Source organism: Hermetia illucens, chromosome 2 (assembly GCF_905115235.1).
Source record: "Hermetia illucens chromosome 2, iHerIll2.2.curated.20191125, whole genome shotgun sequence".
Lineage (NCBI taxonomy): Eukaryota > Metazoa > Arthropoda > Insecta > Diptera > Stratiomyidae > Hermetia > Hermetia illucens.
The window spans coordinates 169223267-169250419 of NC_051850.1; the positions used below are offsets into that span (position 1 = coordinate 169223267).

A 27153-nucleotide genomic window follows, 5' to 3' on the forward strand; every position below is an offset into this window, starting at 1 on the left:
GCAGTAATCATGGACGAGCTATTGGAGATCTATAGCAGAATAGGTGATAATAAAGTTCCGTGCCTGGACCGCATACCGTCCTTAAGTTCGCAGTAAAATCCAACCCGAACATGTGCACTGAATTGTTCGTAGCGTGCATATCGGAGAGGATGTTTCCTACAGCGGCAGAAGCTGGTATTGCAACCTAAAGTTGGTAAACCTCTAGGTGAGCCATCCTTGTGGAAACTGTTGGAGAACGTAATCTCCCGGTTATTAAGGAGGTCTTTCAGATCGGTAGTTTGGGTTCCGTAAAGCCAGATCCACCATAGATACCATCAAATTGGTTACTTGATTGGCCGAGGACGCGATTCACGGAAAGGGTAGTACCAGCAAATGTTGCATAGTGGTAACCCTGGAAGTGAGCGATGCGTTCAATTTGACCAGTTGTAGTTTAATACGGAAAACCCTTGCAGCGACCTATCTTACTGCTATTGTCGATAACTATTTAGTAGAAAAGAGGCTTTGGTATGAAACCGATGACGGACCCCAGGAGTACATTTTATCTGCAGGTGTTTCACACGCCCCTGTACTGGACCCACTACTGTGGAACATTATGTGCAATAATGTACTTAATCTTCGGATCTCGGAGGGGTCACGGTGGTGAATTACGCCGGCTGTGTAGCATTGGTCATATCGCGAGTATGCCGAACTTGGAAGGGTCATCGTATACTTGTAGGCTACTTATTGCCAGGGTGGTGAGCTCGAACTTGCTTTATGCGACCCCTATTTGGAGTACATAATGCTGATAAATTGAGTGCGGTCTATAGGAAGAAAGCCTTAAGGATGTGTTCTGCTTTCAGAGCCGTCTCAGATGAAGCTGCATTCGGTATCTCGGAAATGATGTCAATTGACATTTTGGTAGATGGGATGACGAGGACACAAAATTTGAAGTCAGTTTCTGCTTTGTCGCGAATAAAGAACACCGAAAGGGAGAAATCTGTAAATAGATGGAGCGTAGGAACCACTCGAGATAGGGTCGGTCGTCCCACAGGCTGATTCCTACCATCAAGGAGTAGCTAGGGGGACAACACGGGGAGATTAATTATAATCTCACCCAGTTTCTGACGGGGCATGGAGGACATTGCCGATGAAAATTGCTCGATTTGCCCGATTCTCGAAACTGCGAGGGAGTCCACGAAGGCGAAGTGTTCTTCTATTTAGGAAATTTTAGGTGAAGCACTGATACCAGAAAATGTGGTGAGGAGAATGTTAGCATCGCAGGAGGATTGGTTTACACAAAACCTTAAAAAGGCAGACAGACTGACAGACGATTTGAATGAAGTCTCTGAAAATTTTGTTACTCCTTTAGTAAGGCCAATGATTACCTATGGAGCAGTAATCTGGGCAGAAAGAACCCAACTCAGCACACAAGCAAGGGAATTACATAAGCTCCAAAGGCTGGCTTGCGTGTGTATCAGTGGGGCAATGAGGACATGCCCAATGGCATCCTTGGGCATCCCCTTCTGGGATTAACCACTCTCCATCTGCACATAGAGATGCAGGCAAGGAGATCAATATTCAGGATGGCCGGTAGTATGAGTGAGGCGGGGAGCTGCCTAAATCGAAGGAAGATTGATATTCTTTCCAGGCGGTATCCTGAATTACTGATACCAAGGGATAACGTGACAACGAGGTTTCACTTCGATAAGAAGTTTGAAACACATCGGAGTAACAAGGCAAACTGGGAAAGCGTGGCTGCGACATCTGGCTTAAACCAGCAACTAATTACTTGGTACAGTGACGGATCCTTCACAGCAGAGAGAGCGGATGTCGGTGTTATTGGTCCAAGGAAAATGTACTTTGAGCCAATGGACAGGTACCCTAGCATATTCCAGGCGGAAATATACGCCATAGACAAATGTGCCTTCTTTAATCTGCAAAGGAACTATAGGGGGCAGAACATAGCTATCCTCACCGATAGCCAAGCAGCGATCAAGGCACTTAGGTCCAACCAGGTGAACTCTAAACTGGTATAGGAATGCCTTGAGAGACTGAATACACTCGGCTCGTCCAACAAGGTTTGGAAACTTTGGGTGCCAGGCCATGCTGGGTTGGAAGGCAACGAGGCAACGGATGAACTAGCCAAGAAGGGAGCAGGGATGCCTTTACACGGGCCAGAACCCTTCTGTGGAATCGGAAACGGTTTCATGGCTATGAATCTAAGAAACGAAGAGAAACGGTTGAGGAAATTATATTGGGCAGGCCTACCAGGGATGGAGCAGTCCAGGGTGCTTATTGGGGGATACGAACCCATGCGTACAAAGGATTGCTTAAACCTCACCAAAAAGAACCTCCGAATCATAGTGGGAATTCTCACTGGTCATTGTCGGTAGAACTATCACCTAGGGAAGCTAGGGATATCTACGGACACTGCCTGCAGGTTTTTTTGAGGAGGAGGACGAAACCTCTATGCACGTCCTGGGACAGTGTCCGGCACTTGTGCAAATTAGGTCGAGATATCTGGGAGAACACTTAATACCAGATGCAAAGCTGAAACATCTGGAAGTGGGGAACATACTAAAGTTCCTAACGGTTACAGGCCTGCTTGAAATACAATGATCAATAGGTACACTATAACCAGTAAAATGGGCACAATAGTTCTTCAAGGACGCGGTGCGAGTTTCCCTTAACAGAATAATAATAATGCTCCTTTACTTCACCAACTGTCATTGACTTAGTGAGATACAAGGACCATGCTGGATGTAAAACATGCCAACGTGGAGCCAACAGGAAACTTTGGCCAGTTCAGTTCAATGGTGGGGCTTGACAATGCGAATTGTACTGTATGTCAAGTCTGGTGGGTATGGTCTGCTGCTAAAAAAATTTCTCGTGTTTTATTGTGAGTAAGCACAGGTGTGCAGCTTTCATCATCTGTCGCCAGTGATTGGCAAGCAGTGTGAATAGAATTCATCTTTCACAATCGCCAGTGAAATACAGGTTTTGCTTAGCAAAGGATTATCAAGAGCGGAGTTTCGCCTGGCCAGTCCATCGACCGGAATTTTTCTCTGAGTTTCTATGTGCGTTAATCCAGAAAAGGGTGGCTTTAAGGGTGTCGCCTGTCTCTGCACTGTTCCACCAACCTGGAGGATGTCGCCACTGAGAACAAAGGTAATGGTGATTTAACTGTCAGAGGCTCGGATCACACCACAGCCAATCAACAGGCCAACGTTGTCACTTTCTATGTTGAAGAAGGGTCCAAATCCTCTTGCTCCCGACAGCTTCCTGGAAATCTTTGAAGATTTCCATTTAAGTTTCAAATAAATTCAATCCCAGAGAAATCAGGGGCTGAAAGTTGCTGGATTAATTCCATCGTCTAGTTCTACATATCTTTTCCCAACTGTCTCCACATTATCTAATTAAGAATTCAGGCTAACAATAAACGTGATTAAAGGTTAAACTCATGCATAGCTAAAAATAACGGAAAAAAATTACTTTCCACTGCGAGAGCAATTTCCCCGGGCTGTCGAAACTTTTTTTCTGAGTCACGATGTGACACTTTATTTACGTCATCAGTTGGAAATTGGAACCGGTATCACTCTGCAGTCACAAATGTACTACTTCACTGCTTCAATAGACAGGTGTCATCGGAAAGGTCCTTTTGTATTGAAAAGACGAAATACAGAATGATTCATGTAAAAAATATGCAGCACGTGCCAGGCAGTTTATCTAGGATTTTTGCCCCATGTCCTTGAGATTTATGGTTCAGCGTGTACAACAAATAAGAGCTTCCACCACCCCCACAAGTTGATAATTGCAAATTTAATACGTACCGTGAGCGATATTTCCTTCATTAATTTCCGCTAAATCGATTAGGTTATCTCCTATTTTCAGTCCTCTCACGCATCCTATGTATCCCTGGAGCTCTGGATGATCGATTTGTGTTTTTAATAAGTTGGCTTTATCATATCCTCCGACATTGAATTGGAAGTATTCAGTGGGAGGTGCCGGGGGTCGATGGGGTGACAGAACCTCTGGAATGAAAAAAGTCAAGGAAGGAGGATGAATATGTGGAGTATGCCGTGTTTTCAATCCTTCCCCTGTCAAGGACTTAATGGATGCGGATGTTGCTTGTAATGCACCTTTTCGGTAGATTAGCTGGAAGGGATTCTAGGGATCTCTATCGTGAGAGATTGTCTGCCATACCTTTGTCAGGATTGCGCCATGGCTTGTTCGAGTACTCCTCCAAAAGTAACGTGCCCCTGTCAATTGTCACATTTTTTCCATTGACGTGCATTGTTGTTGCCATGTCGGATCTAATTATCGCCACCTGAATACTCTTTCCGCTTTTCACTTCGTCATCCGCGATTGTTAAATTGACAATTTCATCGCCGTAATTATAGAGGAAGACGACATCCTTCCCGGCCGTAATGTACAAATGAACGAAATTATTGAAGTGGTCGTTTGCATAGAGAACCAGCGAGTCGGTATCGTACGTTCGCAAGTTGATGAGGATATTTTTATGGAGGATATCCTTGAGCATATTGCGTTCGTGTTCGCTTACGTTTCGCAAGTAGTTACGCTTTAGATACGATTCGCGGTTAATGAACGTCAATGCCTTTTCGTTAATGTCTGAAAGGACAAGAAAGGATAAATGTGCTGAGCGTGGTCCATAGACGACGAACTTAGATACTCGTAGCTATAAAAGTGTTGATGCGACACCAGACAGAGCAACGTTAAGACCGAGTAGTAAAAAGTTATATCCGTACTTACTTGTCTCACAGAATTGTCCCAAGTGTGCCCAAGGGTTGTTGCAGACGCACTGAAATGTACTCCAGAGCTCCTTGCATTGAGCTCCATTTTTGCATGGCGATGGAACGCAAGATGGCTTACAGTCCTTTATGATTTCTGAAAGATGTACAGACATGTAACTGTAAATGTCGAGGATCTCGCCATTGACGACGAGACCGCGGAAACATCCAATTAGTCCTTGCTTAACGGATTGCTTCTTTAGAAGGTCCCTGCAATACACATTTTGAGAACATCGAATTAGAACAGCTGAATTTTGAATGAGATAATTTAAAGCTTCTAGGAGCCGTGAAATTGTGCAAAGTTTCGTCCTTTTGGATGTTGGAATGGATTGAATTTAGGTTTATGCTTATTTCGCGGAGAGTTTTGAAATGGAAAAGAATTTTCGAGATGTCATTACTTCCTTCGGTAGATTCGTATGAGGATTTTCAGATTTCTGGATGTGTTTAAGTTACTTTGAAGGTACTTTAGTAGCGTGGGAAAGGTTTATTGGTGGGATAAAACCTGCTGTGTAATAACCTTGAAATTGGTAACGATCAAACGTTTATAGTATCCCTGTGTAGAGTTTCAGAATAGAGAGGTAGAGGAAGTGATAAATTCAAGGAAATATCATCATCATCAAGGAAATTCAAGGAAATATAGTTGCTTTAAATGCACAAATCCATAACATGTGGTGGATCACAGATGAGGAAAGCTATTAGGATATCTTTTTTATGTCTGTGTTTTGTGGCCTTTTCGACACCAATCAAAAGGAGATCAATAAACTGAATTGTCTGATGCGTGTTTTTGAATTTATCTGTAGGGTAAGTGAAAGCGTTTACGCAGTGAACTCCTCCAATGGTATGCCATCAGAATACCAACTACATTCCTCCCCATCATCAGCGCTCCTCAGCACTTCTCTGACAACGTTGTCTGGAGAGAGCTCGCCTGTGTCCCCATAAATTTGCTGACGAATCCCATCCCACCTTCCACAAGAGAAAAAGGTGTCCATGAAAGAACAAGTATCTTCCATGTTTTGTGCAGGTAAGACTAAAAATTCCCAATTTCACCATACATTCCCTTGGCTCTTCTGGCATATCGAGTCTTAGCAGACTATCGGAGGAAGCTTGTGTGTGTGTGTGTGGTGGGGGAGAAGCTACAGCTTCTGGGCACGCAGGCCGTGTTGGCCCATTGTACTCGCCACCCCCGTCTAACGGAATATTCCGGATTCGTTAACTTATCGCAGGATTTCCGTTAGTGGATGCGATGCTAGTCATCGCAACTGGAGAACATCGCCACCAAAGATCTGATGTCTGATGCGTCCATAGGCGGGGCATTCACATAGGAAATGCACCGTGGATTCCGCTTCCTCATTACAGGAGGGATACGCATCATCTTGAGTAATTCCTATTCTGAACATATGCCCAGCTAGTGAATTATGGCCTGTCAGAATGCCCACAATATACCTGCAAGTCCTCCTGCTTTTCGACAGGATAAACTTTGCAGTACGCATGTTCGGTTCTGGCAGGAAAAGTTTGGTGTGTCGAGCAGCATTTAGGCTCAGCCAACTGTCATTGTGGGAAGCTTCTTCCCAGTTTTTGAAAATAGACTTAGCCAATGGTACTGATACTCCAATTGCTGCTTCTGGTCCCAGCAAAGCTAGATTGACCCCTATTTCGCTAAAGCATCCGAGATTTCATTTCCCTCTACGCCACAGTGACCAAGTACCGAGAGTAGTTCCACCGTATTGAATCTAGAGATAGAGTTCAAACGGTTTCTGCATTCCTGAGCGATTTCCGAGGTGATCAAAGAACTACTCAACGCCTTCAATGGACTTGGCTACCACTGCAGATTGCGATGCGCCTGCCCTTCAACCGCTCATCAATCACCCAGTTTGCCGCCCTTAGGAACGTATAAACTTTGGCTTGAAAAACCGTTGCATATTGTCACAAAGAAAAGCCCACTTCTCGTTTTTATTCGAGAGGTAGACTCCGGCTCCAGAACCCTCTTCTGTTTTTGAGCCATCGGTGTAGAAGACTTCCGTATATCTCGCCACGCATTCCTCTGGGTCTTCCCAGTCCTCTCTATGCTTCAGGGTAACTTCATATCTTCTACCAAACAGATGTATGGGGACACGAGAATCGGAAGGCATTCTAAGAACTGGATTCAGTCCTCCTAGTAACTCTTCCAATGCTCTGTGCCCCCTACATCCATTGTTTCCCCATAGATCTAATTGAACTAGTCTATGAGCTGCTTTCATTGTAGTGCTTTGAATAAATATATCCAGGGATCGCAAATTGAGTAGTGCATTCAGAGCTGCGCCGGATATCGTGCTCATGGCATCAGTGATACCCAGACACACAGTTCTTTACAGTGCGGCTAGTTTACGCTGAAAACCTTTTTGTCTCATCTTAACCCGCCAAACTATAGATGCATATAAGAATATTGGCCTAATGATGGCAATGTATATTCACATTACCACATGAGATCTGAGTCCCCATGTCCAGGTAAAGGTCCGTCTGCACAGCCCATAAGTTGTGAGAGCTTGTTTCATCTTTACCTCTACATTTTTGTTCCAAAGAAGTTTTTTATCTAGAGTGAGTTGAAGAGTAGTACCCCTCATCTCAGGGAGGCACGTATTCACAAAAAGGAGAAAACTGGATCCTTTTTGTGAATACGTAAAAAGCTTTCTAGATGTCCATCCTAGGGTGGATCCCTGTGCTTTCTCTGACGTCATCATTATTTTTCTCTGACCCACACACTTTGCAGCGGTAAGGAACAATGTCTTTCTTGAAGTACGCGTTGAACGTGCCTAGCAGTAGGTAGGCAGTTACCACTAACCCGTATGATATATTTAGGTAATAATCCCTATTCGTTGTGGCCCATCGAGTCGGTATTAAGTATGCAGGGTTTGCACAGAGCCCCGATTTCCCGGTGAAAAGTTTATAACGAAGTCAACACGGATTCTCATTTACCTCACTGATTTGGCTCGCGACGGTTAGTGCTTTGCTTTCCTGTACTCTGTCATTAAGGTCCACGCCTACCCACGGGAGTTTAAGCATTTTGTTAAACGGCGGAGCTTATGGCGCTTCTTCCACAGGCTCTCGTTGTTAGATTCGCTACTGAATTTATGACAGGGGGCGCTGGCAGGCCAACCCATTCCAGCGCGGCTCTGCCGGTTCCAAGAGCATCGACATATCTCTTTATGTTCATCATCATGACGTGGGACTGAAATGTTGGCATGGATCCGGTGTTTAGAACTATGATTTCGATTTTCGCAGCCATTTCCAGGACACGTTTCCATCTGGCGAGACTGGGCATTGAATTTGCCACTTCGAAAACGATGTCAGATAATTAACCCGCCCACTTCAAGTTTAATATTTTCTTAAAGATAAACGCAAGAAGAAACGTTATCCCCAAACACAAAATCCTGACAAATTATTCATTCGGCCTTGGGGGAGAACCCGAAGTCGAGGGAGGTACGGAACCCAGATGGCAACGTTACCCGATAATTTGAGATGCAATGAAGTTGGGCTCTTCCTTCCGTACTGTTCGCATATTACCATTAGATTAGCTTTTACCTTTGTAGCGAAATAGAACTCGTGAGAAATTTCACTTCGATTCATGTTAATTAGCACGATGCGGATCTTGCTAGCCACGTCCTAGCCCGTTCAAATGCTGCTCTGTAGACTGTACATCCGCCCGAGCCTGTAGTATGTGCAGCGCTCTCACCAGTCGCACGACAATTACTACGGAGATCGCAATTGTCCTTTATGGCATACCTGGCTGCATCTACGGCATGCCGTCCTCTAGTCAGAACCCTGGCAGGTTGTAGACGTGGGCCTATAGTTGGAGCTTCTGTGACACTGGGGGGGGGGGTCTATCCGCATTTGTACCTTACATACTACCCGTCCAATTTTGTTTTCCTCGTTGTTAAGAAGTTTCTTCGTGAATTGCTCAGCAACTCCCACCACAGCGAATTTTTGGCCTCGACCATTCACAGAAGTGATACCTACCATTGGTTACCTCTGGACATTCACGTTTGATGGTCCCTCCATTTCCACCTTTCCTATGAAACAGCTAAGATTTGGGATTTCAAGGTACCATATAGGCTCAAGCTTAGAAAAAAGCACCTCCTCTCCCAGTCAACGGAGGACTCTTTTGCTAAACAGTCTTCGGGTTTGATCTTATAGTGAATCTCGCTGAGAACTTCTGTAAATGTTTTGCCGTTCGTCGACTTATGAGCATAGCCGACGATATAGTTCTCCTTCGTTTCCTCATCTTTTCTTTTGGTGGTTCATTCCTTTGTGCGGGCAGTTTCCTAACGGCGGCGCTTGTTATTTACTTTTCCTTCTCTTTGCTTTCCTTTTTCGAACTCTGGAGTCTACTTGGATGAAGTCTGCTTAGGATGCGCATTTTCGTGCTGCGCCCAAGCGTAGTCAACTCAGCATCCTTTGTCACTATTTCATCAATTTTGTAAATTGTCTGATATTTAAGCATCCAGCGGTGAGCTGCTCTATGAAGTTGCTTCAGGCATCAACGCAACCTAGGTAAAGAGGTGTTTCATAACTGGAGTTCTTTGCCAGCTTGATGTGTCCATCAAGATTTTCAATCCATTCCATGTCCCTGTCCCCTGTCGCCTTTTACCGAGGCTTCTGTTGTGGCTTCGTAACGAGTTGTTTTGCGTGTAGGGTTGTCAGCCCTACCCAACCCCCAACCTGGAGGACTAGTTGGTACTATTTGTTCCGTTTTTAGGCGCGGGAGACTCGCCTTCATCCTTCTCTGTCTGTAGCTTTTCGGTAAGAAAGAGCTCCCAGCGGTCACCACGTGCAGGCGGAGATAGGGTTTGGTAGTAGAGCTGTTGGTGTTGGTTCAGCAGGCGTTCTCCAGGTTTTATGCTCCATCGTGGGTACCAGTCTACGTTTCGCCCTGGGACCTATACTACCCTTTGACCTACCCTTTCATGGTTTTTGCGGTTTGTAAATTAGAGGCTCTTATGTGAAACGGCCCGCATAGATTCGTACCAACGTTTTTACAAACCGCAGATGGTCTAATTCGTTCCGAAGGAAGATCAGCCATCTTCGGAACCACGGCTTCTCCCCGCATTCTCAGACATTCAACACATCTCCTGATGTACTTTTTAACCTTCGCACAATAGTCATTGTGAGTCCGGTCCCGCAATACCGGTGTACTCTGTAGGCTCGGTGTACAATTAGGTCGACCAGGTGCGACTTACCTAATATTATGAGGTGTTTCTGTTCGAAGGAAATAAGTGGCTGTTAAAACTTTCCACCCACGTGAAGAATGCCCGTGGGCTTCTCAATAAATTGGTTGAGGGATGACAGCCAATGGTGTTTTTCTACTGCCATCCCTTGCTGAATCCTCTTCATCTATTTTCTGAAGAGCTGCTTCTGCTGGAGTCTAATTACTGCAATCTCAGCCTCTTCCAACTCTTGAATGCATCTTGTCACGGTACTCACCAGCCGAGGACGACTGGAAAAACGAAATATGAAATCTGCACTAATTTCTCTTACATGAGCCAACGTTTCGGAGTCTGTTTGTACGACTGCCGTGAGAGGAAGCTCCCCTTCCAAGAACTGGGGTCCGCTGAACCACAACCCCTGGCCTATGAATCTCTGTGGACAGGGGCCTCTAGAAGCCGACAAGATTGAGCTTGGACTTCACTGGCCCCACAAATACAACCCGAAAGGGTACCGCTACTCCCAGATCCCAGGTAAAATTCTTCGCATCAGGGGTTGCGATAACCGCCACATGCTTAAATCGATGCATAAATGCAAGAGAAATCAGGTACTCTATCGTGACTAGCTCATTTTGCAGCCAAGCTGCCACCGGATATACCTCAAATATTCGCTGGGGCTTTTCTAGTTCAGGCAGGACTATCCCAGGGACCTCTTTCTTAATACGATAAACATATTCCACCACTTCCCTTAAGGGCCGAATATTTAAGAGCTGGTGATGCTTGGCTGCGATTTCCCCCATTAGGGTCTTTATCCCCATGGAGAATTCCGATATTTCGGCGTCGAACAAGAAGTTGAAGCAGTATCAGGTGGTTCAGTGTAAAAGGTTAAGTTGGTAGCAGTACAGTAGCAGCTCGAGCGCCGAGTACGTTGTGGTGAGGCAATTAATTAAGTTAAGGAACTTATCAATATGTAAAATATATAAATATAAAATAAAAGCTGTGGTTATTATTTCTCCCCCAAGCCTTAAGGAGCCTTTGAGCCGCCCTTTAAAGAAGTTCCGTCGGAACATCACAAGTGACCTGGAACAAGCGAGCCGAGGTAATATTTTGGTGGGTCTATCTGGGAATCGCCCCGTCGGTGACGAATCTTTTAAACAATGATGTGGCGAACGACACTGCACAGCGGTTTTCTTTTGCGAGAGGTGGGACGTCAGCACCTTTATGTAGACACAGGGGAGGTCTCTCCAGACAACATTGTCAGAGAGATGCTGAAGAGCGCTGCCAGCCGGAATCGTGTTGCGCATTATGTTCGGGCTCTTCTTATTGCGAAGAAGATTGAACTCAACTGGCGGAGGGACCGGATGGTAAGGGGTTTTCTGAACTAGCGACTCCTTTCCGCCCTTCTCCTTCCGTTGGTGAAAGGGATTCCCTGACTTGAAGGCTCCCAAAGCTGGGAGAGCGGGAGGGCTAGCCCGAAGTAATGGTTCCAGGCTAGTTCTCTGATGGCAGAGAGGTGTTTAGTTGGTAGCCCGGGAGCGTATTTTTGTAGGAGTCCAACATTCTGTGTGTAAACGCACTCACCTACCCTACTCAAAAAAAAGTTTAGGCGAGGAACTACTTTGACGTACAGACCTGATATTCGTAGGCCTGCTCCTCAGAAGTCGGAGATTACAGACAACTCCAACTATGGACTATATGCTGGAGGGAACCAAAGCATATTTCTGGAAATCAACAACGATGAAGCGTGGGGGTGGCTGACGTGCTATGTGACAATGACAACCATATATAATATAAAGATCAATAGTTTCATATTTCTTCTGTTTTCCGAGAACGTTTTCTCCGCCATAAATAGAGATAACCTCATAGCTATTTCCAGCCACTGGGTAGCCTTACACGTGTCATTTTGGAAGGGAACCACTATCTGCTTCATTTACAATGACCGAGTTCAGTGACTTTGCTCCCTGCTAATCTGTGAACGTAGTTCAAACACCGTTTTCGGTACAAAAGTTACAACCAGATTATGAATATTTCATCCGGGATCTATTTTCCACTAGAACAAATCACGGTATAACGCAACGCCTTCTACTCCATCAGATTTTCCCGGTACCACCTACGCCCACTGTTTCATTCCCTAGGAAAACAATTTAATCCTCTTAACAACAACTTGATTAACTTTCCTAAAACACAATGGCTTCTAAAATCCACGCTCACTCGGAAAATCCACAATTCCATCATTGTACGGGCTATTTCCGCTACAAATAACTTGTTTTTAATTAAAGTCATATTTTTCCATGCCGTCAATGCAATATACGCTTGGATTCAATTCGTCCTGATAGCATGTTCCTGGTCCACATGCACGAACGGTTTTAATCCTTTCTGGATAATCCGTACGTCGAAATTGATCCTGAAAAGGCTTCAATCACTACTACAATGTGTGTCCATCAAATTAGTGTCGATATTCTTTTAATATGGATTTTTCGGTATGTCCTTATTGCAGTCGAATCAGGATTTATGTCGGCAGAACGTTCCTAACCAACCTCAACGTGTCCTGTGACGTGTATTGGGAAGGAATCGATCGCTTTGTCGATGGAAGAAAGGACCGGACCGTTACACTCTTTGATATATGATTAGCATCAAGGATGTTTGGAGTGAAGCGTGGGCACAATAGTCCTGATGGTTTGCAGGCAGGGTCTGGACCCAATTTCGATTGGTTGGCCTCCATCTCTGGAAATATTTCCAAAAATATGAATAATGCGGGGTGTTGGTGCTTCCTGTGGAAATTCTCTATCATACGTTTCCGAAGATATACGAGGAGGAACTATGGTATCAGTGGAACTTTCAGATGGTTCCACATCGTCAAGGACAACTGTAGGAAATTTTACTCGAACATATATTATACTTACGCTGTGGCTCCCCCGATGTACATGCTGCCCTCGAAAGGACCAAACTCCTCTTCGGGCAGCAAATCGACCATTTGGTAATCAGTATTAATCATGAACCGAACGTGATATTCATTATAGTCGATCCATATTTTATGCCACTCGCCGCCGTTGAGCTTCCGGTTTGAGTTGATGACCAGTTCGCGAGTTGTTCCTGTGCTAAGGGTGAAATTAAATGTCAGCTGATAGTCGCCGGTCAGCGCAACCATAAACGATGGATAATAGGGGCGGATGGGTGGCTGAAAGAGCAGAATGGCCTTTTCGCCTGTCGTCCGGAACGAGAACGCTATGTCACCCTTTCGCCATCCGGGCACCTCAATGTAGGATTGCGAGGTAGTGAACGTAACCACATATTTTTGGGTATCTGTCGAAATGAAAATGAAGATGGGAGAATGAGAAAACGGGTAATTTCGATAGGTTGTAAAAATTGGAAATTATTATTAAATTTTGATCCTGAAATTTATGTTCGGGCGGATAGGATGCGAACGGCAATCGATGTATACTGAAAAGCACGGTCAGTGCTAAAAAAGGACGATGTAAAAGCAAAATTTCAGGATACGAGGAGACGCACGTAATTTTTCATTGAAATAAAATTAATGGACGGGAAAATTCAGGCAAAGTACGCTTAGGAATTCATGGACATTATAGAGTTTTTCGGGAAGGACAACTAACACGGTTGTGTCGTTTGAGAGAGAGGAAATTGGATTGCTGTAATACCTTAGATACGTACTTGGAGATAGTTTTCACTGGAAGCGTACGTCTGCTGGCTTTAGCTCAAAGACAAACATTCAATAGAAATATGACTGAGCCAGCAGAGAAACTGGGACAAGGGTGTCCTCCCTATTTTGCTTTACCAGGTCGAATTTGTATTTTAGGAGATTTAGGAACGGTTAAAAGCTAAGACTCTCCTGTCAATTCCTTCCCAATGTTTCTGCTATGAAACGCAAAAGACAACCTATTCCACTTAATGAATTATTCAGTCCCAGTTTATGCTGTATCCAGAGGGTAAAACTCCGCAAAACTAACATCTATTTCTGCACACTCATATACATACGTACTCGTTTCAACACATTCTAGTGGTCCCAAGGTAATACGGCCCTGAGCATCCTCCTCTAGGTCGTTTTGCTGTAGAAAATACATATTTGTGACGCCTAAACTATGTGGATCCTTATAGGAGCCTTCATCCGTATACCATTTATTCTCCTTGACGTCGCAGTTGCATGATTGATTTGGGTCCGCACACGTTTTGTTGACAGAGCACGGACAGGCACCCCTGAAAGTGTAAAGAATATGGAAGCATAAATGGAGAGTGTATGGCAAGTGATGTGAAGTGAAGTGATTTGTATTGAAATAGTATTAAAATTTTGGGAAAGGGTATAACACTTTTATGGGAAAAGTAGGCAGAGGCGAAGGACTAGTAAATGAAGCAGAAATTTCAGTATTTATCTTTGGGGTGGAAAACTTTCAAGATTGGACTAAATAAATCCTTTCTTTACAATGTATTTTGCTTCAAAGTTGTACATTTTTATGGAAGTTTTCAGTCGTTCAGTCAGTGTACATTAGATTTTTCTCTGAGGAAGGGATTATGAGATTTATGAGGAAAACGTTGGCTAGGGCAAGGGTTTTGAAGAAAATTACTTAGAAATAAAGTCGTGAGTAACGAGTAGCGATTAACGATTAAAATACTAATCACGATTAATTGTTGGTCTACGTTAATCGGTTATCGATTAATGATTAACTTGAGTTAATCGTTATTATTTAATCATGATTGACTAGCTACTAAAATTTTTAAAAGTGGTTAACATGGAGTGCAAAAACCTTGAGAAAATTGAAGCTGGTTGGTCAGGTATAGGAGGTTTTTGGCATATGGGGAAGGTTGATTAAATGACGGTTTTATTTAGCTTAAAATTTAATTATGCTCGAGTTTTCAATTGGCTTATCCACGATAAGTTCGTTTGCATAACTGCATCAGGAATAGTTCACTTGTCTTATCATCGGGTTTCACGATGAAGTTTGACCATTTATATGAAACGCCCTCGGGTCAATTTTTTGCAGTAGGTCGTCTTTATCTTTGCGCAAACATTGTTCCGAAGGATATCTTTTGTGCTATCAGATTTAGCAGTGTTCCCAAGAATACGGGAATATCATTGGTTTTTTTCTGGCACGGCGTTATAATTGACTGTCGTCAGATTGGTTTGGGATTTGGGATTGACTGTAGCTAAATTGCTTTGAAATTCTGGTCTCATGTTTTCGCTTAGAAGGGTTTATTTTGGAGGAACCTACATTTTGGTCCTTTGGTATTTCAACCGGCAGCGAGCATATATTCTCTGTTCCGACCGGCTTCCTCACATATTCGTGATACCGAACCATAACTGATCGACCTACGAAGTCGTTTCGAGGATGGATAGTTACTGGTCACTTCATCGGGAGTATTTCTCTTGTTTTGATCAGCACTAACTGGGCAGGCTTCATATTCGGAATTTCCTTGTCCCCCAGAGGCTACCTCGTTCAGAACGTTTTGTGAATCGCCTTAAACTGATGCCATCATTCATAAAGGTAGCGGTAGATGCGATCAGCTTGCGGGAGAGCATTGATCGGCGGTTGAGCTAAAAGTGGCCAAATATTAGAATCTCAGTGTCATCTGGAGTCTTGAAGAGCGGAACAAGCTGTCAGAGTTCAGGGATACCGTCATCCAGCAGAGCATGGCAGTAAATTTCTCATTTCAATGTTTGCCTCATTGAATACGCATTTGAAGTGGCGTTTTAATAACTTTTGGGCTGCTTCCCAGCAGCCTAAAAAATGTTGTGTTACAAGCAGTATGAATTTTCATGTGACGCCATTTTTTATGGTTGACGTTGCTTTCTGATTCTGCTAACATTGCTTACTGCATCTCCTTCTCCGTTTGGTTTTTACTCCGTCAAGACTCCATGGTTGTTGTACGTCTCTGAGCACCGTCATATTCTGGCAATAAACCGCTTAAATACAGCAAGAAATGCTTCAATGGGAAGATCGTTCACCAATTCCAAATGTACTGCCTTCGTGACCAGACAAACGAAGACGCGAACATATCCTTCCAAGATATTTGAAGGTGGAATCTGCGAGATATGTGTGCTGAAGGCGTCCGAATAATCCTCGTCGCAGTGCAGGAAGGAGGGCTCGGTTAGATTTGGATCGCGGGCAAGCCAACCATCAACTGCTTACTTCGTTGGTTCAATTATTTTACAAATTTTGGGGACCTGTATACCTGGCTAAGTATCATCTTTTGGCCGTTGAGAATTGAGTACCGCATTTTCAAATAGTTTCGAATAGTGTAAGTGCCCCTATGCAAGGTACTCTGATGACCGTCGCGAGTGATGTGGTAATCGGATATATTTGCATTCCATGAGCAGAAGAAGACTTTGCAACTTTTTGGTGACCGGGTGGCTCTTCTTCAAGTCGTCTATCCCGTTGGCAAACTCTGTCTCTTGGAGCAACGGTAGGATTTTGAGCCTACTTTGTTTGTTAACGAATAACAGAATATGTAGGCGACGTCTTTTACTAACTTTGGGAACCTCAAATAAGGCTTCAATAGATACCCCTGTCAGACATGCTCATCTCTTACGAACTCAGCTATCCTGAAGTCATGCTGGACCCTGCTACCAAAAATGATGCTTTAGCAACTCGTTAGCAGAGTCCGCCGGATTCTCCCTTGACTTAATGTTGCCTCAAGCCCAGGATTTCACACTGAGTTTGCGCATCTTCTTTTCATGTTCTAAATAGGATAGGTCAATAAGATTACGTACAGAGTGGTGGACTTCCGTAACGTTGTGCTGTTGGACTACCAACTAAACATTTCCTCGGCGTCGGAGAACTTGTCATATTACATCCTGCTAGTCCTGCCACTTTCCACCTTGGGGTCCTTTAAGTCAGGGAATGACTTTCATCAACAGTGAAAAAGGAGAAGAACTGTAAGTTCAAGGAACCTCTTGCCATCCATCGCCCCATCGGTCGCACTCTACCTCTATCAAAAAGAAGAATCCGAACATAATGAGCAAAATGGTTCAACCTGTAAGCGCTACTGAGCATCACTTTGTCAATGTTGTTTGGAATGACCTCCGCGGTGTTTAAATAGAGTGGTTAACGATTACCATCCCACCTTCGACAAGCAAAATAGGTGTGATCGGCGTCTTCCAGAACCCCATTGCAAAACACGTAGTCAGAAGATCGTGCCTTCCCCATTTTGTGTAAGTAAGACTGCAAACCTCCGTGCCTAATTATAAGTTACCATTTATAAAGTGTTGTAGTCAGCCTTATTATGCTTTCGATCCACCCTCGCCCCTAGGTTGCCAATGAGCTGTGCAGTTCATCTGCCTTTTCGTATTTTATCAACCCGTTTTGCGACGAAGCTTTCTAGTTGTAGAGGCGATTCCAATCTGCCAGAGTTTTGTTCGAAGACAACTTCATTCTAATTAATGTCTGACTGCCAAATCTTCTGCATCAGGTTTTTGGCCCCAATTGCCATCGGTGCTAATAATTATAGAGGGTCGAACATTCCGATCATATCTGGGAGAAAATATCTTTTTACTAGGTTTCTGGGTGGATCACCCTTAATTATTTTTAAATGAAAGTTGTCCTTCGTAGGATTCCACATCAGATCAAGGGCGGTGATTGTAGAATCTTGGGTGACCTGGTATAAACTCTTCCCCTTGGATTCCTAAGGAATATGGCTTAAGAGTTTGGAATGATTTGATGTTCACTTGTGTAGATTGATCCTCCGGAGCTCAACAAGTCCAACATTTGTTTGATCAGGACTGCCGTCTTCTACTTGGTGCTTGCGCCTTGATTATACTATCATAGTCGAAAAAGCTTTGAGGCGTCTTTTGGAAATATACAGTAGAGATGTTAGAATGTGTTCATTCCCGTCTAGTGAAGCGGCGCTTTGCCAGACAGGATCCGGCTTAGTTTTATTTTCTGAGTTGACAGCGGTCTGCCCTTCCTCGAATATCGTCCAATTATTTTTTCAAAGACCTACGTTCCTGATTGAACATTGAAGGCGGGACCCGTCAACTGCAGGAAATCCATTGTTTGCAGGGCAGGTGATCTCGACAATGCTTCCATTACGCAGGCCTATACGACTAGAGTGTAAATGGATTACGGGTCTGCGAATGACGCGATGTTGTTGTACATTACAATCTGCAATTGTCTCTAACAATGAAGAGGAAGCCGAAGATTCTTATTTGATTGCCCTTTCTGCGGAGCAGCATGCGTTCCAGCGGAATCTGCGGAATTTCAAACGAAAGACTTATTTTGTTGCGGAAATCGTCCATGCCTTTGGTAAGCGCGCCTCTAGTTACCAGGCCCAGTAGATATTTTTTGATCCTCACAAGATGCTAAGAGGCAAAAAGGCTTTTCCCTAAAAAAGTGAAACAGAACAAAATAGTCAAAACCGCGTAAATAACTCCGCCGGCTTCAATGAATACAAGGGAGGTAAAACCCCAAAAGTGAAGTTGTGGACAAAGGTTGAGCCCAGAAAAAAGCGACATGTAAAGGAAGAACACTGCCTAAATTGAATATTATCACCGATATTCTCAGGAAGATCAAATCCGATCCGGAGTTGATGGACCCCAGTCTGGCATCCTCAAAAAGGAGGTTTAACACTAGGGCTTAAGAAGTCTAACAGCAAGATGGCTGAAAATGTCCTCTCCAAAGTGGAGAAATCTTTAGGAGAAGATGAACAACGAAAGTTGATATCCGCGAGGTCCTAGAAAACCATTAGGTTTCTCAAACAATGGACTCAGTGCGAAAGTGAGGAGTGTATGAGGAGCCACGAAAACAGGAACTATCAGTTTGGCGGGTGAGGCAGCGCTCAAACTTAAGGCAGTTGAGAAAGTAAACACAGGTTTGTCGACTCAGCGAGCGGGTGTTCTTTCAGCGCTATTCTGTACGTTTTAGTGATAGGCTGCAGTGTAAAGCTGACTATCAGTGTATACTTCGCAAGGGGAAAAAGGGTGGCAGGATGCCACAGGCAGCGTTTAGGATAGTCTCGGAGGCAGTGACGGGATGAGGTAGGTGCAAATCAACTTTAACCTTTGCGAGGCAGCGCAGGACTTCTATGGAATGGAAATAGAAGTAGCTTTCATCACCGAGTTTCATCGCAAAAAGAGCAGTGGGACGGAGCTAATGATGTAACTAACAACGCAACAACCTGGACGTGCGATTATCAAGTCCTCCGGGAAATGATTTAGTTCTCGGAAACTGGAATTGTCATGGCGTTGGCTGCAATTTGGGGCAGACAAACTTTTCAGAACTTTCCCCGGAGGCAAATCTAAATCCTTACGAAACAGCGTGTAGAAATAAAAATGAAAATTTTTGTTTCGGGTCTACTTGATGACCGAAAGCGGCAACGGGTGGCATTTGGCTCGTTTATATTGAGCGTGTAGAGTTACCACGAAGAAGATGAAAGGACGAACACCATAGCTGCCCTGCCTATAACTTCTTCTTAATATAGTGACGGTGTGTTGTGTTGTGGTGTGTTGTTTAATCCACTGGTAATCATCTACCCCAGGGTAAAAACTAGTTCTGGTCAAAACAACGCCTCCCGTAAAGCACCTCACCGCTTTCCAGAAAATTGGCTCGAGCAAGTCAAAGTGGAAGGAAGTGGTCGTTCGAGTCATGTGGCTAAGGTTAAACCGACACAATCGGGCACCGAACAATTTTCAAACTCAACTCATGAATTCAAACCACAATAAAAAAGATTTGAACGTCTGCATCAATGCAAAGCAACAAATTTTGCTTCAGTCAATGTATCTTGTGGCAAACGTTACGAATCGCCTCGCAAAGTACGCAATTAATGGAGAAAATGCGAACAGCTGGAGCGAATACGAGTTTCGCGGGGTAAATAATGAAATTAAATGGGGAAAATATGAATTCCGTGGAGAAAAATACGAATCTGGTTACGAAAATTAATAACTCGGTTAGGAAAAATACTAGTTTGGCTAGGAAAGCTACGAATTTGACGAGGAAAGTTAGCAATTTAGATGGGAAAAGTAGAAATTTGGTTGCTGGAAAATTCAAACTTGGTTAGTAAAAATACGAATTTGGTTGGGAAAATTTGTAAATTGATTGGTGAAAACACGAACCTGGTTGGAAAAAATTAGAGATAAAATTTGAGTTTTTTTTTGTGAGAATTCCGATTTTTTTAGAAAAATTACGAAATTGTTTGGGAAAAATATAAATTCGGTGGAGAAAAATGCGAATCCGGATAGCTGATTGTTGCGCCAACGATTATTATTATTAAAATGCGAATTTAGTTGGGGAAAATAAGGATTTAGTTAGGAGGCTGGGAAAGTGACAAATTCTTTTCGAGAAAATACGAATGTTGAGGAACACCAGTTCGGAAAATTACGAAATTGTCAAAAATAGTACGAATTGTACAAAAAATTGTTAAATGAGTTGTGAAAAATGCAAATTTAGTTGAGAAAAATGTGGGAAACTTACCAGAACTTACCAAAATAGGATAGGAAATACAAGAACTGGGTTGAGAAAAATACGAATTTGGTTGGAAAAATACGATATCGAAAAAATCCAAATTTGGGAGGGAAAAGTATGAATTTTGTTAGGATAATTCGAAACCGTGTGGGAAAAAACAAATTTGCTTCTCAAAAATTAACAAAATAACGACAAAAATTATATTTAGTTGGGAAAGGTAGAAAAGTGGTTGGGAAAAATGCAAGTTTGACTGATAGAAGTACGAACTTTGTTGGGAAAAATGCAAATTTGGTTGGGAAAAATATGAGTTTGGGTAGAAAGAATAGAAATTGGGTGAGGAAAAATACGAACGCGTTTGTAAAGTAGTCATTTGGGTGGGGAAACTGGATGTGAAAAATTAGTTGGGACAATTACGAAAAAAATTGGAAACAATGACTTTGGCGAGAAAAACAACGAATTTTGTAAAGAAAAATACGAATTTGGTAGTTAAAAATACGATTTTAGCTAGGAAAGTTGCGAAATTGCTTGAGAAAAATACAAATTAGTTCGGGAAAAATACGAAATTGATTCGGAAAAATACGAAATTGATGTGGGCAAATATAAATTTGGTTCAGAAAGCTATAAATTTGGTGAGGAAAACTACGCGTTTGATTGGTGAGACGCGAAATTGGCTGAGAGAAATTCGAGTATGGCTGGGAAAAAGCAAATTTTGGTAGGAAAAATCCAAATTTGATAGGGAAAAATGTAAGTTTTCATGGGAAAGTTATGAAGTTGGTCAGAAAAAGCACAAACTTGTTTGGGAAAAATCGGTAGGAGAGTGATGTAATTATTTGGAAGAAATGTGAATTTTCATAGGAAGCAATTCGGTTGGGAAAAATTCAAACTAAGTTGGGAAAGATATGAATTTGGTTGAGAAAATATGAAAAATTATGAAATTGAGTGCCAAAATGAAAATTTTGCAGTGGTTGTTAAGAAGTACGTTGAAAACATACGCCTTCGGCTGGGAAATTTAGAAGTACATAGCTTGAGAAAAGTAGCGAATTTGGTTAAGGAAAATACGAACTTACTTGCAAGAGATACAAACTTGGTTAGAGAAAACTCAATCTTGGCTGGGAAAGTACAAATGTCATCAGGAAAAATATGAACTTGATTTGGAAAAATACAAAATATGAACTTGGTTTTGAAAATCACGGGATTAGTTGGGAAAATTCCGCGCTTGACGGGAAGAGGTATGAAATTGGTCGGGAAAAATACGTGTGTGACTAAAAAAATTTTAATTTTGGCAGGTAAGGCTGAAATAACACAAATTTGGATGTGGTTCAATTCGGAAAAGATGCCAATCTGGTTGGGAAAATTCTAAATTTGGATGGAGAGAATACGAGTTGTGTATGGAAGACCAGGAAAGTTGCGAGATTCGTTAGGGAAATTAGGAATCTGGATGGAAAAATACATACAAGCTTGGCTACATATTCGGTTGGAAAAAAGGTTAAAAAAACAGCTAAGTTGTATGGAAAAAATATGGGTTTCGGTGGAAAAAGTACGAATTTGGTTGAAAAAATACGAATTTGGTTGGGAAAAATATAAATTGGGTTGAAAATATACGAACTTGGTTGGTTGCCAATTGGTTGACAAAATTTGAATTTGGTTGTGAAAATTGACAAAGAATATCAATTTTCGATGTTGGAAAACACGAATTCAGTTGGAAAATTTGCGAAACTGTTTGGAAAAACATGTTTTCGGCTGGAAAATTAATATCATGAGTGTAGTTGGGAAAAATACAAATTTGGTTTGGAAAAATATGAATTTTGTTCGGAAAAATATGAAAATGATTGCGAAAAATATAAGCTTCGGTTGGAAAATTTTGAATTTATTGAGGAAAACATGAGTTGTACAGTTACAAAATTGGTTAGCAAAAAACGAGTTTAATTGGAAAAGTTAGGAACTTTCTTGAAAAACAAAAAATATAAATTTGGTTAGGGGAAATAGCTGGAAAAGTTATGAAATTTTTTGGGAGATCTAGTTGAGGACATAAAAGTTTTATTGATTGAGAAAAATACACATTTGGCAGGAAAGTAACGAAATTGGTAGGGGTAAATGGGGATTCGGTAAGGAAAAGTCTGAATTTGGTTGGAAAAACAAAGTAAGGGGAGAAAAATATGAGGAAATTGATTCAGAAAATACGAATTGGTGAGTTGGAAAACACTCTGAAATTGGTAGAGAAAAATAATAATAAATAATGCGTTTGGGGGAAATGGGAATCTGGTTGAAGAGGTTATGAATTCGACTGATAAAACTGCACGTCGAGTTGTTAAAAGAAAATTTTGGGTACGATGACTAGGGACAGCACTTTTCTCTAATGTCAGCGAAAATCGTTCCAGGGAAGTAGGAGACTTTGTTCGAAAGATGTGTGTGACTTTGAGGATACAGATTTAATAAGGGAAGCAGCAGTACAACAAAATTCCATCTTTTGAAAAAACGATGAATTTCCAGTTTTGACTGAAGATATGCTGAAACTACTGGAGAGGATCCAAACGCTTTTGTAACTATTGAGGACCTTTTAGGTTTTGTAATAAATTCATAAATGCCTCTCTGATGGGAAAAAATCATCCCTGATATTGGAGTTTAAAATCTTGTTAACTTCTGTAAACATATTCAAATTCAAACTCACCTCTTGACATTACCTAAAAAGTCCACTGTGTTATTCATGAAGGACGATGTAAACCACGTACTTGAATGCAGTTCCAAGGGTGCCTTATAGCATTCATATTTTATGCTCTGCGTACAGTACAGCGAGTGCGATATCAACTCCTGCAGCATTTCTGGCGAGAATTCACGGTATTTGATATTAAAACTGAAATCCTCGAATTTCGCCATTCGCACATCAACCTGACTGGGCAAGTTATGTTCGACAATGGTTTTCGTTGCATTCTCCAAACTTTGAAAATCACATTTCACATGTGCCGGTGGAAAAACTCCATTGCCGTCGATATCAATTAGGTAAACGTCGGATTTGGTGTAACCAAGGAGTGCAAGTTCCTCGCATGTTTTTCGGTACTTGGTGAAGTGGCAGTTTTTGCCTATGTACCCGATATCCTTGCAATCACATGTAATCCTATCGTCCTTGACAAAACATTTACCGCCATGTTCACATGTGTTGGGACGTTTACAAGGATCGATGTATTTACAGTTATCTAGGGCGATTTCACCAACAACTCGCTCCGTTTTGACAACGTACCGGGGCTCGATGGCGAACCCGTTTATTTCCAAATCGCGCATACAACCCACCAGGCCCGAGGTGGAGGCTCGCAGGCTACTACCGATTATCACCTTGTCACCAATTGTGAACGTTAGTGGGAACTTTTGGGTTTGCGAGTGTCGATAGTCGACGGTGAATTTGATTTCGCCATTTTTGTAGTCCAGCTCGACGGCATGCCAAGAGGTTGCGCTGGCAATTTTCAGGCTGATGGAGTGGGTGATGTTGCTATCGTTGATATCCGGAATCAGTTCAAAGCTCAGCTTATCCGTACTCATGCGAATCTTTTTCGAGTTGATAGAATCCAGCGTGATTGCCATTATGTGAACAAGTCGACATGGAAAGAGAAAAGGGAATTCATGAATATAAAACACTGACTAATCCGCATTTGCATATTGAATAACAAAGGCGCAATAGTTGTCACCAAACTATTTATATAAGTGAAAGGATGAGCGAAGGACTATCAGCTATCCAACTTTAATTTGCTTTTTGAACATTGTTTAATAAAAAAATCAAAATGATCCATGCAGGCCCACGTGCTTGCTTCCAGGAAATCCAACGCTTCCGCACTATAATCCATGTCTTCCTCAAAAAATCAAACTACCCTCTGCCATTTTGAAAATTAGATTTTCAAAATACTCATATTCCGCCATTTTCAACGTGGGGCAACAGAATCTAATTTAAGTAAAATCAGGGTCGTGGCTACGGATAACGTTCAACGCCAACTACATCCTAACAACAAGGGGAATTTCCGCTTCATAAACTCCCACATTTTCCCTGGAGGAAACTCCCTAATCCTTCACCGAGGCGAATCATACAACATTAATAGTTTCGCTCTCCAAGTATTCCGCAATGCCTTTAATGCAGGAGTTTCCCATTCAATGAACAGAAGACTTATTCGCGCAAAGTACAAGTTAATGTAATCCATTGAAAAGTTGGAATGTTTGTAACGAGGACATGACACCGGAGTGAGGTATTGAGATTTGGTCATGTTGAAGTGATGTTGGTGGAAGTTTCTCTGGATTAAATCCAGTGGTGTTGACTTGATATCGAATGTTATGTGTTGTTGAATGGTGTTTGTTATTATATTAAATACGTTGATCCGCAGAGGAAAAGGACTCCTGTTCAGTCTTTTACTGGAGACTCAGAATCTTGAGTGGCTCTAAGGATACTGACCGAACCGTTTGGCCTATGATATGGTCTTTTCATTTTAGTAATGTAGCGCTCCTCTTAACAAGCTCTTCCTCGGTACAGTGAAGTCTGACGTTCACTTCACTGGGTCAGATGACACTTCCAACAAAGTGCTCCTCGGACAGTAAACTGCCTTCGGGCAAACCGCCTTTGGGCAAACAGCCTCCGGGCAAACCGCCTTCGGGCAAACCGCCTCCGGGCAAACCGCCTTCGGGCAAACCACCTCCGGGCAACGCACAACCAAAGAGCTGTGTCAAGGTTGAGGGGAAAGGAGCGTTCGGAGCACCTGCGGCTAAGGGGAAACCGAAGCGGTCCTCGGACGATCCTAACTCTTCGACACAAAAGGCGACAAAGAGGGCTCGGCCGGCAACGGCAAGGCATTAAGCTTTGCTTTGAGTCGGTAGGTGTATACCGTAAAATGTTACGGCTGAACTTTGCCGACGAAGACACGAACGAGTGGCTCAGGCAGTACTGCTCCTCCCTTAACGATGTGTGGGAGGGTGCGCGACTAACCTTGAAAAGGGTCTCTGAGCTGCCATCGATCAAAAAGTGCTTTCTCTGGCTTCCAGAAGAAGGGCGAAATGGGGTCGGGGTTCTGGAACAACTTGGTGTACAGAATAACCTTAACACTTCCACCTGGTTGCTGCTAGTCAGCAAAACAGGAGAGAGAACCGATAGGCCGGGAACTTTTCTCACTATCGGCGTTCCCGAACCTGATGTTAAGAAAGTTCGGGAAAAATCGGGTTGCCGGCTCTACTATGGGCTGGGGACCGTCAGGTTACAAGTGTCGGCTCCTAAAACCATTGAAGGGGACATGCAGCCCCCGGCATCTACATCTGAAACATAAATGAGGTGCCACATTTCCCAAGTAAATTTGCAGCATTGTAAAGCGGCGACTGCACTTATCAGTCGTCGGATCAATAGCTGCAAGACATTTATATACCTCATACAAGAACCGTGGGTTGTTGGTGGGGCAGTCAGGGGCCTAAACTTCCAACATGCTGACCTATTCTATGCCAATGGAAGCGATCGACCCTGTACCTGCATGGTAGTCTCCAAAGACTTCCAGGCTAACCTGGTTAATGATCTATGTGATGGCGACACCACATCGGCTAAGCTAACCATAAAAAGTCAACAGGGAGATAAAGAGATACTATGGTGCTCTGCATACTTCCCCTACGACGCAGAAGACGTTCCCAGTGGAACATTCATCAGAGCTATCCAATATGCCAAAAGTAGAGGCATGGGGGTAATAGCAGGATGTGATGTCAACGCTCACCACATATGCTGGGGAAGTCCGAACATCAATGCAAGAGGATCGAGACTACTGGAGTATCTACTAGGAACCGATTTGCAAATCCTAAATGTGGGTAATGAACCCACTTTCTTCAACGTGGTCAGGCGAGAGGTCATCGACATCACGGTGGCATCTCCTGACATCGCGGCTCTGATCGGAGAGTGGAGAATATCATACGATATCACACTCTCGGATCACAGACGCATTGATTTCGTTATGGACATGGATCTACCTCCACCCACTCCATTTCGGAATCCGAGGAAGACAGATTGGGTAATGTATCAAACAGAATTGAACGCCCGAGTCACGATCCCTGGGAGGCGCATCAAATCCATTGCTGGAATTATGAAGACAACCCAGATGATCACAACTAGCATGAGAGAAGCTTTCGAAGAAAGCTGTCCACTCAAGATGCCAAAGAAGGGTAAAACACCATGGTGGAACTCGGATTTGGCAAAACAGAGGTGAACGACAAGGATGCTCCTTAATCGTGCTCTGAAGGGCGAATCAAGCACTAGCTGGAATCACTATAAAGAGGCTCAGAAGGCTCTAAAGAAGAGCATAAGATCGGCTAAACGATCATCTTGGAGACGCTTTTGCGAAGAGACTAACTCTCTCGAGGCAACCTCAAAGCTGAAGCGGATTCTGGTCAAAGAACGTAGCCAGAAACTGGGTTACTTACGTTTACAGAATGGGAAGTACACAGAAAGCGATGAAGAAACGGCAAATCATTTGCTTGAAGTACACTTCCCAGGCAGCATCCAAAATCTAATCTCCGGGCCAACAGGTGCATACAGCCCTCAACCGAGAGATTGGAATCTGGCATGCAAAGTAGTATCACTGGAGCGAGTGAAATGGACATTTAACTCGTTCCACAGATATAAGTCTGCAGGTCCGGATGCCATCATTCCTGCGCTAGTAATAGAAGGAATGGATGCCCTGGGTCGACACATTGGGAATATATATCGGGCATGCCTAGCACACGCTTATATTCCAATTATATGGCGGGATGTGAAGGTGTTGCTCATTCCCAAACCAGGAA

At 43.1% G+C, this 27153-nt stretch overlaps 1 protein-coding gene across 8 annotated transcripts in view; it reads right to left on the minus strand.

The window, feature by feature from the left end:
* The window catches only part of LOC119647574 (contactin-associated protein-like 2), a 231225-nt gene that overhangs the window by 58706 nt on the left and 145366 nt on the right, over positions 1-27153 (minus strand). For all 8 annotated transcript variants that reach the window (XM_038048580.1, XM_038048576.1, XM_038048574.1 and 5 more), the window contains 6 exons: positions 23039-23907; positions 13962-14176; positions 12868-13267; positions 4750-4997; positions 4183-4608; positions 3810-4010 (listed from right to left, as the gene is read on the minus strand). In XM_038048580.1, the coding sequence (XP_037904508.1) occupies positions 3810-4010; positions 4183-4608; positions 4750-4997; positions 12868-13267; positions 13962-14176; positions 23039-23907 (2359 nt within the window). The remainder of the gene's footprint in view (positions 1-3809; positions 4011-4182; positions 4609-4749; positions 4998-12867; positions 13268-13961; positions 14177-23038; positions 23908-27153) is intronic.